The following is a 14,405-nucleotide window of genomic DNA, read 5'->3' as shown; positions in this document are numbered from 1 at the left end:
ACACCCTCTAGTATTTTATTAATATCACATAAAGAATATATATTTTTTAAATTACCATATTGTCCCTAATATTTTATTAATATCACATTAAATTATTTTATTATTATTATTATTATTATTATTATTATTATTATTATTATTATTTTCCAAAAGTAAAGTATATTAAATTATTTTTTCTAAATCACAATCAAGGTCAAATATATATATATATATATATATATATAATTTTATGGAAAGTCATTTCAGCCTCCCCAGTCACCTCCATCTCTATTCTCGTTCTCAACTCTGAACTTGTCCTCTCTCTCTCTCTCTGCAACTGCAATCTTGATTTTGTGTAGGGTTTCAAAACTCATTAGTTTAAGAATGAGGTTCGCTGCTCAGAGAGATAGGGGAGTTTCAAAGGGTGGTTGCCCCTCTCTGTCAAATGGATGATCCCTGAACTATATATCAATCAAAGGTTGCGATAGAGACAGGGTCATCGCTTTGAAACGCCCTAGAAGACATGCCGGGATCGGACTTCTTTTCCACATGGGATTTCATGGCGGAGCCTTGCGACTTCGCCGGCGTGTATTGCGACAGAGACAGGGTCATCGCTTTGAATCTCGGTGACCTGAGGGCCGGTTCGCCTGGTCTGACTGGACGCCTCGATCCTGCAATCGAAAAACTCTCCGCTCTCGCCGAGTTCACCTTTGTCCCAAGTCGGATCATTGGCGCTCTGCCTGAAACTTTATCTCAGTTGAACAACCTATTGTTTCTCGCCATCAGCAAGAATTTCATCTCCGGTGGGATTTCAGCAACTCTAGATTAGCTTCATGCTCTACGAACCCTCTATCTCAGTTATAATCAAATCAATGGAAGTATTCCTCAGTCGGTCACAGGTCTACCGGCATTGTCAAACGTCATTCTCGGTCACAATCGTCTCTCCGGTTCGGTCCCGACGTTCGCGTCACAAACCCTAACCCGCCTCGACCTCAAGTACAACGCACTCTCCGGTTCTCTCTCACCCACTTCACTCCCTCCTTCACTACAGTACCTTTCATTGTCTTGGAACCAATTAATCGGACCCATGGATCGGCTCTTAACCTAGCTTAACCAGTTGAAGTATCTCTACCTGAGCTTAAACCCAGTAACATTCCCTTTCATTGTCTTGGAAGGGATGAAGATGAGTTCACGGGTATTTGTTTTTTTTTTTTTCCTGGGTATATAGGTTATTTTAATACAAAACTAAGGGTAAAAATGTCTTTGCAAATATAGTAAGGGTAAATGTGGTATTACATAGTTAAAAATAGCTGATGTCATCAAAAATCATCATTGACCGGCGTTGACTTTCACCGAAGGGGCTAAGTGTTACGACGGAACAAACCTTGAGGGAGGATAGTGTAATTTTTGAAACGTAAAGGGTACTGCCTGTAATTACGTCTAACCTCAGGGGAGGTAAGTGAAATTATCCCTTATTTTTTTTTATTGAAAGTTAAATAAAAGATAATAATAATAATAATATTGTTTAACACGAAGTTGTTGCTTTCTTACTCAACGACCATCAACCATGAATCATGCACTAATTAAGTTGAAAGTTTTAGTATTTCTTATTTTGGAATGTCTCAAGATATTCTAAAAATAGATATATTATTTTTTTGTAATATTCTCAAATTGTCTTCCTGATATTGATTTGATTATACATGTGCACTAATTACGGGATAAATTTAAAATTTCAATCTTATCAATATAATAAAAAATATTAAAAACTTATACCATGCAAAGTTGCATTTCCTAAAGTCCCCCAACAATTTTGGAATTACTCCTTTTATCTCAAAATAGATACTCCTTTTGGGAGCAGAACTTTCTAAGAAGATATATATAATTATTGCATTATTACATTTGAAAATTACTAAGTTACTATTTTCAAATTTATATATATATATATATATATATATATATATATATATATAATTAAATTTCAAATTTTATAAAATTTTAAGGTTATTTTATGAAAACATGTAAAATATTTTATTTAAAGGATCGGAAGGAGTATTATTTGTGCAGTTTCTATTCAATCCATGTGAAAGTAGGTGGCTTGAAGGAGTGATACATATCATCATATCAAAATCTTCATATATAATTTCTGATTAGCAACACCATTATATTATTAAAAGGCTTTTGGAGTAAGCACGGACAAGCACTTCACAATTATAGAACTGCTGAAGTCCAAATTGACTAGTACTCCTATTATTTATCATTAAACTAGTTTGTAAAAATGGTAGCATCTACAATAGTATAAAATGCCAATCCTTCTTTCTGGTTTTAAATGTTTGTCTTACATGCATAATTATTTGAGTATCCACAATATAATATTAAGAAAATCAACTGATATGATTAACTATTAATTAAATCTTTTTGAAAGCGTAACTATTAATTAATTAGATCACAAATATATAAAGTAAATAAAAATTATATATATATGGGTTAGCATTAACAAGGTAGGTAGGTGAATCCCTTATGAGAATGCCGGTGGATTAACATTAATAAGGTATGTGAATCCCTTATCAGCACGAAGATGCACTCTCCGTCTCAAAATATATATTCACTTTGAAACTCTAATGCTATGCATGAATGGAATAAATGATTCAGCATCATAGAGTGTCATAAATGAATAAAATTTATTGACTAGCTAACTAATATGACCCGGTTATTAATTAATAATGAAAAAATTAGAAAAGATTATATATTAAATTAGAAAGGATTAGATATTTTTTTGAACAGGGTATTTTTTTAAACTGATAATTGCTGAGTCCATGGGCTATATATACCCATGCCATCTCCCTTTTTTATTTCAAGATGACTCTTCCTTCTTTTCCTAGTAGCTAACTAATGTTCATTTTTTAAAATGATTAACTAATTATTAAAATTTTATTATTTTATTATTTATAATAAAAAAATTTATACTCACTGAACTTTTTTATTATATGTAGGTGCAAATAATTCGTTTAACTAAAATGCTAAAAGAATTATCACAACTCACTCAAATAAAAACAACTAATAACAAAAATAACTCAAAGAAAAGCTTGTAATGTTCGATAATCTTTATTGGAGGTCTAAGCCTCTATTTATATACAAAAAGGTGGTGGATTTATGGTAGGACTCGCTTTACTTGTCCTCCAATACATCATTCCATATACAACTCTTTTCCAATAAAGTTCTTCCCTTCTATAATTCCTTCCATCTTAGACTTTGCCCGTGCAGGATTTCCTTATATGAAGAATCCTTTGTTAAAGAGGATTTAGTTACTTTGTATGGGCTTGGATTGCAATATGAATGGATTGAATGAACCCTTAGCAAGCTAGGAGGTTAATATCAGCTACTTTGGGCCGATATTGACCCTGTCTGGGCCCGGTTGTAATTGGGCTTTGATGGGTTATGAAATTATTGCTTTTCTTGATAAGCGACGTGGATGATTTTTACTTGAGGAGGATTTTTCCCTCCGCACTTTTAACTACCATGTCATCGATATAGGCTTTGACTGTTCTTCCAAGCATCTCTTCGAAGATCTTGTTAACGAGACGCTGGTAAGTTGCCCTAGCATTTTTTAGTCCGAAGGGCATAACTTTATAGTAGTAAGTTCCCTTCTCTGTAATGAAGGATGTCTTTTCTTCATCCTTTGGATTTATAGGAATCTGATTGTATCCGCAGTATGCATCGAGAAATGTGAGTCTCTCATAACCTGTGGTAGCGTCAACTATCTGATCTATCTTTGGGAGTAGAAAACTATATTTGGGACAAGCCTTGTTGAGATTGGTAAAATCTATACAAACTCTCCACTTGCATTCTTCTTTTGAACCACCACTACGTTCAAGAGCCACTGAGGGTAATGTACTTCGCGGATGAAGCCTGCTTGAAGCAACTTGCCTACTTCTTTAGTAATGATTCGGTTTTGCTTAAGAACGAACCTTCTATGCCTTTGTTTGACTGGTCTGAAGGAAGGATCTACTCTTAGATTATGACATGAGATTGAAGTGCTGATTCTTGGCATGTCCGAGTGGTCCCAGGCAAACAAATCTGCATTTCTTCAGATGACATCAACTAACACTCCTTTCTCTTCGGCAGTGGGGGAAGCCCATATAAGTGACCTTCTGTGGATTGCCGAGGATAACTTTGATGGTTTCGAGAGATTCCTCATTGGGCTTTGCAGCTTCATCTTCTGCCTTTGCTTCCAAGTACTTGGGCAGAGGGCTCTGTGATTACTATTTAGTAATATCTTCATGGGTCGTATCTGGTTTGGGCATTGTAATTCCTTCCTTTGCCTCTCTCAATGTCAATATGTAACACTCTTTTGCAGCAACTTGATCTCCCCAAAGGTTGATGACCTCTTTTCTATCTGGAGATAGGCATCGCATTACTTGATGAAGGGTAGATGGGACTCCATTCATTCGGTGGATCCAACGTCTTCCTATAATGAGATTGTAAGAAGGATAAGTTTATGTTAGAACAAAATTTTCCTTCAGTGTCCTCTTCGCCGTAGTGACTGATAAGTCGATTACCCCAATAGGGTCCACCTTTGTTCCATCAAACCCTATCAAAGGACTAGAGGTAGCTCGAATTGATGTCGATGGGATCTCCAATTGCTCAAAGATTGTCTTAGTTATAATATTGGCACTGCTGCTAGGATCTACCAGGACTCTTTTAATCATACAATTTGCTACCAGAAGGCTGATAACGAGTGGATCTTCGTAGGGAAGCTGTACTTTAGATAAATCTCCATCTCCGAAGTCGATACTGATATTACCCGAAGTGATTGTATTTAATGAGGATAACTTCCTTAGCTTGTGGACAGCCCTCAAACGGGAGCGGTGCACCTCTTCTGACTCTTAGTCTTCTTCACATTTCCCATGTATTGCATGAATGATCTTTACTTGATTACTTTCTACTTTCCGAGGATTCACTTCCCTCGGCTTAATATGCTCCTTCGGCCCGAGATAATCTGTTAGGTCTCCCCTAGCTATCATGCTTTCTACTTGTCGCCGAAGGGATCTGCGTTGTATGCCCATAATCCCTGTGGTAGGCGCAATATTTGCTTTTGTTCCTCTGCTCTAGGGGTTGTTGAATTGGTTAAGGGACTGTGAATTTTGCCTTGTTCTCCTGAAATAACTGAGCCAATGTGGTATGGAGAGGTGTTACTCTCTCCTAGGTCTTCTGCCTTTTCTTTGGTATTTGGGCAATTGGTGCTGAGACATACTGATTTCTTTGACTTTTCAAACTCGAAGCTTTTTCCAGAGGCTTATTTTCCACCGTATCGAGAGTAGCATGTTGTGTTTGGTGGGATACATTCTCCTCAAGCCGAATATAAATTTACGCCCTGGCATTTAAAGTTTGCATATCTGAAGGAGAATATTTGACTAAAGAGGTATAGAACTTAGTACCTTAGATCATGCCGATATTGAATGCTTCTACAGCAGTCTCTGGATGACAGTCTACTATCTCCGAAGCCTCCATGTTGTATTTGGATAGGAAATCCTGCAATGTTTCTCCTCTTTTCTGCCTAATAGTGAAAAGACTAGTGATAGTCTTTTTCTCCTTCTCATTACCGCAATATTGTGCTAGGAACATGGTGCACAAAGTTCCATAATTCGGAATAGACTTATGTGGCCTATTCTTGAACTATTCCAATGCAGCTCTTGTCAAACTAGTTGGGAACACTTTGCATATGAATGCATCATTGTGGTTGTCCAGAACCATCTTTTGAGAGTAGTGATCTAGGTGGCGGGAAGGATCTCCTGTGCTATCGAACTGAGTGAAGGCTGGCATAGTGAATTTCTTGGGCCTGTCGACGTAATATATCTGATCAGTGAATGGAGTTTTCACTAGGGAGGCTTTATGCTCCCTGGCCATCTCGGCAGGTGTCTGAATCCTCAAGATTTTCTTTTTATCAAAAGTTTCTTGGACACCTTCTTGAATGCCATTCGTCTACACTATGAGTTTTTAGCTAGATTCGGCCTGTTCATCCTGTGCTCGATGAGGGTGGTTGTCCGAAGCTACTGCTTCGGTTCTTGCGCTTTGTTCTTGCTGACTCTCATTTGCTGGAGCTTCATCAACAGGGGGAATATTACGATTGGGAGGAGCTTCATCTACAGAAGGGATATTTCGGTTGGAAGGAGCGCGAGCCACATTGCCTGGTGGTGGCTGTGGTGCTATCTGTGCCATGGCTGTCTGGAGAGCATCATTCCTCTGCTGAAGCAATGTAATTTGAGTTGTGCTGGCCTTGTTTGCTTGACGAAGGGTCTCGAATTGCTGCAAGAACTCCTCTCGCATCTTTTGCATCCATTCCATCTATTGATCGGCTGTGGCTCCTCCGATTGACATTCCGGATCGTAGTAGCATAAAAGAAATCAAAACACTCGTGGGGGTATATTTCTATACGATTCTCATAAACGGCGCCAAAGTGTAGGTGCAAATAATTCGTTTAACTAAAAAGCTAAAAGAATTATCACAACTCACTCAAATAAAAACAACTAATAACAAGAATAACTCAAAAAAAAGCTTGTAATGTTCAATGATCTTTATTGGAGGTCTAAGCCTTTATTTATATACAAAAAGGTAGTGGATTTATGGTAGGACTCGCTATACTTGTCCTCCAATACATTCCATATACAACTATTTTCCTATAAAATTCTTCACTTCTATAATTCCTTCAATCTTAGACTTTGCCTGTGCATGATTTCCTTATATGAAGAATCCTTTGTTAAAGAGGATTCAGTTACTCTGAATGGTCTTGGATTGCAATGTGAATGGACTGAATGAACCCTTAGCAAGCTGGGAGGTTAATATCAGCTACTTTGGGCTGATACTGACCCTGTCTGTGCCCGGTCGTAATTGGGCTTTGATGGGTTATGAAATTATTGTTTTTCTTGATAACGACGTATATGATTTTTACTAAAGGAGGATTTTCCCCTCCATACCATAAAAGTACCATCTTCTTCATGCAATATATTTATAAAAAATTAATAAATTACTTAAATAAAAAAATACATTTTTTTATGTAATATATTCATTAAAAATTAAGAAATTACTTAAATTATTTTAAAATTTTCTACTCAAGAATTTTATTTAAAAATTGATTAAAAAAATTAAAGTTAAATTTTATGAAAATTTAATGAAGAATATGTCATCAAATTAGAATAATTTTTTTTTATTTAGTTTATTTCAATAAGAAAAATAGATTAAGTGTAATTCAATTAGAAAGGGTATTATGGTCATTTAATAAAATATAGTCAAGACAATGGGGCATTTTGTAACTAAATGTGATAGTTCAAAGAGTTTTATGCATAAAATCTACTTTAAAAAATTTATTTACAAATTCAAACATAGTTTTAGAAGGAATTTTTTACACTTTACCCAACAATAATCGAATAATATCGCTAATACATAATAACATAGACACTTGAGTGTTTTACAATGAGAATGAGAAAAGGTAATAACTTTGATAACTCTATGAGTAATAGTTGAACAATTTCCAAACACCCCAACAATTTTAGGATTACACCGTGTCCGATAATGGTGTCCCATAATAGATGCTCGTTTTGGAAGTAGACCTTTCTCACATGGATATAAAATAATTGCATTACCACCTTTGAATTACCAAGTAGCTTGATCTTTCAAATATATATATATATATATATATATATATATAATTTTATAAAATTTTAAGAATATTTTATAAAAAAAATATAAAATAATTAATTTAATGAGACGAGGGAATATTATTTGGTGACTTGTATAAGTGATATGATATCGTATCAAAATTGTATTATATAATTTCTGATTAGCATCATCTTTATATTATTAAAAGGCTTTTGGAGTAAGCACGGACAAACACTTCCCAATTATAGAACTGCTAAAGTCCAAATTAACTAGTATTATTTATAATTAAACTAGTTTGTAAAAATGGAAGCATCTACAACAGTATCAAACGCCAGTCCTTCTTTATGATTTTAAATGCGCGTCTTACATGCATAATTATTTGAGTATCCACAATATAATATTAAGAAAATCAACTAATACGATTCACTAGTAATTAATTAATTCTTTTTGAAAGTTGTAACTACTAATTAATTAGATCACAGATATATACAGTAAATAGTTTTCAGACATTCAACAGCCTTACTAGATACAAGGCTCATTGTTTTAATTAATTTTAAAACACTTATTTCTTTCTCTTAATTGCATGTCAACCTATTTTGAGGCTTTGAGGCTTTGAGGCTTATATACTCCAGAGAACTAATTGATATAATAAAGTTCTAACATATATAAATTTAAAGATATTACTTACTTCCTCCCATGTGAATAAGTCATACTGATTTCTGATGTGGTCCAACCACAAATTAATTTTTGGGTAAAGTACAGCCACACTCTCTGAGGTTTGACAAGTAAACACTCAGAGAAAACTTATTTATTTTTTGAATAAAAGCACCCCCTGAAGATTCAAAAATGAATAAAGACACCCATTTACATGAGAAATTGACCAAATTACCCTTTGACCATTTAAGAGACTATTTTAACTTTACAATTTAATAAATTAGACCAATTTACCCTCATGAACAATTTATGCATAAAAAAAAAATTTATATTGTTCACTTTTTTTTCTTTTTCTTTTTTTTTTTTTTTTTTTTTGATTATTTACTTTATAAATGTCCCAACTTCTTAAAAATATAGACGTCTAAAATAATTTTTTGATTCAATACATATATTTCAAATAAATTATATTTTGTTATTACTTCTTACTTTTTTATTTTTAAATTAAGATGCTTAATTCTTTCATCTAAAAAATTAAACTAATCTCTTTTCCTAAAAATAAAAAATATGGTATTAGTATAACTTTATGCATTTTAAATTATATATCAAATATTATGTATTTCCCAACATAAAAGGGGAAACAAATAATAATAAAACAAAGGGAAAAGAATAATAATAAAACAAAGGGGGAAAAGAAAAAAAAGACATGTATAAAGTTAAGATGCATAAAGTTATACTGGTACCATATTTTTTATTTTTAAGAAAAAGAGATTGGTTTAATTTTTCTAGATGAAAGAATTAAGCATCTTAATTTAAAAAAAAAAAGAAGTAATAACAAAATATAATTTATTTGAAATATATGTATTGGATAAAAAAAATCTTTTTAGACGTCTACATTTTTAAAAAAGTTGGGACATTTATAAAGTATATAAAAAAAAAAAGGGAACAATATATAAAGTTTTTTTTTTTTTATGTATAAATTGTTCATGAGGGTAGATTGGTCCAATTTATTAAATTGTAAAATTAAAAAAGTCTCCTAAACGATCAAAGGGTAATTTGGTCAATTTTTCATGTAAATGGGTGTCTTTTTTTATTTTTGAATCTTTAGGGGGTATCTATATCCAAAAAACAAGTAAATTTTCTTTAAGTGTCTTTTTACCAAATCTCATGGAGTGTGATTGTACTTCACCTTTAATTTTTTTATATACACGTGCTCCAATAAGACCTTATTGTCTCTTTGTATCATAGAGTTTCACTCATATGGCCATAGTTGATTCCAACCCCAACCCCAATGATTTGAACAACTGATTCTGAGAACACATGGTTGAAAAGGGAGTCAAATGTGTCCAAACAGAAAGAAAAGAAAAAAAAATTGTATTGGATTAAGAAAAAAAAATATATATAGAAATGAATAAATTTCTTGACTATCTAAATAATATGAATCATATATTAATTAATAATATTGAAAAAAAACTAGAAATGAATACATACATTTTTTTTCGTAAGCGTCATTTAACGAAAATGACTAAAAGTGTATTTTTTTTAAAAAAATATATATATTAAGCCATATTAGTGTTATTTTTTCTTTAATTCTCTTGAATTTATATAACAAATATTACAAGCAGGTAAAAAAAACCTAAATGAAAAAAAATGATATATTACAACATGAACTTATATATTTATTTGACAAAATTTGAGCTTTCAAAAGTTAAAAGGTTCAAATTATAACTTTCTATAAGTTGAGTGGACCCCACCCAAGTTTAACTAAATTATAAACTCATAATTGCTGGTTCCATGGGCTATATATACCCATGCCCGTCTTCCTTTTTATTTCAAGCCAACTCTTCCTTCTCTGTTCTTTCTGCAAAGCTATTTCCCATCTCTTCTTTTTTGGTATGTAAGCAATCTTATTCTTTTCTATTTTTGTTTTATTTTCTTTATTGATAGTCAAAAAGTTAGATATATATCAGCAGCAAATTTATAGCCAGGAATAAGTATGTTGTTGTTCTTTCATTTTCGCGTATCAAGATTATAACCTTCAGTCATGGTAGCTAGCCTTTATTCCATAACCCGTACATAACTATTCTTCAGTGTTGTCGTGTAAAAAGTTAGCCAGAAACTCCCAGTGAGTCTGGTGACCTCAGATCGATACAATGGTTTCATATATAATTACGTGCATGCAATGTGACAAAAAAAAAATAAAATAATAGTTGTATACTTAGGTCATCACTTGGGTGCCTCAGATACTCCACGTTATCCCAAAAAAAAAAAAAAAACACTTAATCATCACATCCTGAAATACTTCACTCTGCATGCAAGTAGTAACTAGTTCATTAATTAAGGATTCATATTCCTCGGCAAAGACTGTGCATTTCTACTTTTTCTTTAATAGCATACTTGTGTGCACACGTAGATAAACACACACACATATATATATATATATGCATTTTTTTTATCTAACTACTTTCTCATGCAAATTTGAAGTACTAAACTTAGGTAGAGTTTGGACTCCATGGAGACTGGGCAGACAGTTTCTTTCGGGCCCTATGGTGGACAAGGCATTCGTTGGGATGACGGAAAATACAGCACGATAAGAGAATTAATTATATATACTGCCAACGAAGAATTTTCTGCCATCAAAGCTGTCTATGATGACAAAGGAAAGGAAGTATCGGGAAAAACAAACGGTAGTAGTCTCCGAACACCAAACTCGGTAAGATATATATATATATATATATATATATATATGCGATTTGATTTTCAAATCTGTGACTCATGCACAAATTTGTTTGATTCTACATATATTTGTTATGCTTCTCAGTGTTTGTAAAAGCTAGCTAGCTAGACAAAATATCATCTCCAAATATATATATTTATATATGGACTATATCACATTTTTATGTGTATATATATAATGAAGAAAGAAAATAGAAAATAGAAAAAGAAAATTAAAGTCAATGAGTAAAACGATTAAAAAAAGATCTAAAATTAAGCCACATTAGCATGTCAAGGTTTCAAATCTTCAAGCGACATTCATATCACACTGATGAAAGTTATATCAATTAGTCAAATCGTTGAACATATTCCTATTCCAATTGCTTATTCTAACCGTTGAACATATATGCGTATACACAGGGATGGAGCCAATGTATTGCTAGGGGACAGCTTGCTTCCCCTGCTCCATCCAATATATTGTATATATACATCTTATATATTTTTTATGTACATATATATGAGAAATTATACACAGTGTCTTCCTAAAATATTCAATTGCTAAAATATTTCTTTAACTTTTTTTCTTTCTTTTCTCTTTTACTATTCTAATTCTTTTGATTCCCTTGGGAAAAAACAGAAGAAGTTATTTTCCGCTTCTTCAATCAAACCTTAATTTTTTCCTTTCATAGTTTCCCATTTCATTTTTTTAATTATTCGTTCTTCTTCGAATTCTTCTTTTCGCACTCATGTATGTTGTATGTATTGAAGCCTCTTTTTTTTTTCCCCTTTTCTTATTCTTGTTTTCTCTTCTTCTTATTTAAATTTATTATTGTAATTTTATGAACTCAACTGTGCATTTTATATTTGAAATTTTCTTTACTATACTTTTTATCCCCCACAAATACTGACATACTATTTGAATCTTGACTACTTTACCGTTGCACTGCTATTTTTTGACTACTATTTATTTTCTCCCCTAAAATAAATTTCTTTCGGTCAATATTTTTATTGAGGCTAATTAAAACATTAAAAAAATAGGATAGCTCCCAACGTGGCATAGTTAATGACTTAATGAGGATATCATGCATCGCTTTCAAAATACAAAGACTCTTGAGTACGTAATTGCAATGAATGAAAATACTACAAAATAATACTTTGGTTCTTATATATTTTCAAGTATTTATCTTTCTTATACTACTACTTGATTAGTATATTATTTTGAAATAATATTTATTTATTAATTTTTGGTTTGCCTTTTGATTTGAACAATTCAATATTTGTCCGGTTACTTATTATTATTACTATTTTATCAAGTACACTGCACCCCTTAAAATGAAATCTATAATTTTGTCATTGCATATGAATATACATATATTAGAACTCCAATATCCACATTATGAAACATGCAATTATATATGCATGTCTTAAGACTTATCAAAAAACAAAAAAAAAAAAAAAAAAAATCAACAGGCCTAGCGGTACCAAGTCTCTATTTCTCAAAGAGAGGTCAGGGATTCGAGCCTCTGTGGAGGCATGTGTTTGTGAGTACCCAACTAGGAAAAAAAATAAAATAAAAATAACTTATAAAAAAAAAAAAAATGCATGTCTAAAGATACAAATCACTAAATTTGTGATTTGAATTTTGTTTTGACCCCGGTTATGTTGTGACCCGATTTTGATCAGACTATTAGGCTTTGCCTCTTGGAAAAAAAATTTTGATCCATTTTTGTCTTGCGGCTTGTAGACCCGAATTATAGTCTCTATTATAACTAGGTTTTATAGTGTGCTAGGAGAAAACATTGAAAGACAAAATGGAGTTTGGGATACACAAAATAGAGTTTGGCATAGACAAAATACTATGGAGTTAAAAACTTGTAATCTCTATTTATTTGCATATGAAATCTTTTTCCTGGTCTTCATTGTGAACGCTAAGTTTTCTTTGTCATTTCTTATATTATTTTGTGGGCCCCTTTGTCATAATATCTAAGTTTATTATTTTTCTAATTGAAATATTACAGGTGAAATTAAACTATCCAACCGAGTACCTCATTTCAATATCGGGTTACTGTGGGTACTTTTTAAATACTTTTCTTGTTGTGAAATCTATTACATTACAAAGTAATATAAGGCAATACGGACCATATGGCAAGGAAGAAGGAAGTCGTTTTATAACCCCGTTAACTGCTGGCAAGATTGTTGGATTCTTTGGAAGGGTGGGTGAACGTATGGATTCGATTGGAGTACACATTAAGCCATTCCAAATTACAATACCTAGTGTTGGTCCATTTGGAACTACCAGTGGACAACAGTGGGAAGACAAAATCTACAGCACGATAAGGGAAATAATTATACACTCCGGATGGTTAATTGATTCCTTCCAAGTTGTTTATGATATTGAAGGAAAACCACTATTGGGTGAAAAGCGTGGTAGTGACGGCGGACAAGAAACCAGGGTAATATATATATATATAATTTTTAAATTTGTGACTTATCCTCAAATTTATTTGATTTTATATTTGTCATGCCACGCATGTTTTTTTGAAAGCTAGATAGTTAGAGAACAAAATAGTTAAAAAGTATATATATTGGCAGCCCTAGTGATCCACCAAGCATGGTAGTGAATCTGGCACAAAAGTCGAAGTTAGTTATAAATTTCATTTAATACATCATAATAATAACAACAATAATCTCTCTTTTTTGTTGATGGTTATAACTCCCAAGCTTTCATTTATGCAAGTATGAATGCCATGCATGCTTACACATACTTTTCTTTACCAATACAACTTATGTAGGTCACGTTAGACTCGGATGAATATTTGCTTTCAATTTCGGGATACTATGGAGATGTAGCTAATAAGATTGTTATCCGGTCGCTTGGATTTCAAAGCAACAAAAGAACGATTGGACCATTTGGCATGGACGAGGGAGAGAAATTTGAATCCATATCCACTGGTGGCAAGATCATCGGATTCTATGGAAGGTCCGACAAGTATCTTACTTCAATTGGAGCATATCTCGACAAGTGAGGATAAAATTTACCCAATGATCATGAGCTTTAGCACTCCTTTAATCATTAATAATAACAGCATTTGCATTGATGTGGTTGTAATAATGGATATTATGTGTTGTCCTTAAAACTTGGTGAAAGTGGTTAAGGCAGCACAAACTTGTGTTTGTGTGTTTGATTTTAAGTAATTTTCATGTTTCCTTGTGTGTTAAGCCTGAAAGTTTGGGTTTGTTGTGTATTTTGTGAAACTATGCAATTCAGTGATAAGATGTCGTATGTTATATCTAGTGTTCCTTATAATAAATTAGGAGTTTTACTTGCAAAAGAATAATCATTTTGGTTGTAAAAAATTTATGTTATATGTTGGGAAATGCCATCCAACTTGCTTTGACGCCATTTA

At 32.6% G+C, this 14,405-nt stretch overlaps 1 protein-coding gene and 1 pseudogene across 1 annotated transcript; both read left to right on the top strand.

The window, feature by feature from the left end:
• The first annotated feature begins 493 nt into the window (after positions 1–493).
• Positions 494–4,235, top strand: LOC132314280 (probable inactive leucine-rich repeat receptor kinase XIAO; annotated as a pseudogene).
• Positions 4,236–10,795: 6,560 nt separating this feature from the next.
• Positions 10,796–14,024, top strand: LOC132314279 (jacalin-related lectin 3-like). Its single transcript, XM_059813156.1, has 3 exons — positions 10,796–10,996; positions 13,017–13,451; positions 13,791–14,024. Exons 1-3 carry the CDS (start codon positions 10,796–10,798, stop codon positions 14,022–14,024), a joined length of 870 nt encoding a protein of 289 aa, XP_059669139.1.
• Positions 14,025–14,405: the final 381 nt, after the last annotated feature.

This window comes from Cornus florida, unplaced genomic scaffold (assembly GCF_030987335.1).
Source record: "Cornus florida cultivar Cherokee Brave unplaced genomic scaffold, ASM3098733v1 CherokeeBrave_3.0.0_Hap2_Chr06, whole genome shotgun sequence".
Taxonomy (NCBI): Eukaryota; Viridiplantae; Streptophyta; class Magnoliopsida; order Cornales; family Cornaceae; genus Cornus; species Cornus florida.
The sequence above is the reverse complement of the archived record's forward strand: the minus strand, read 5'-3'. Positions and strand labels throughout refer to the sequence as shown.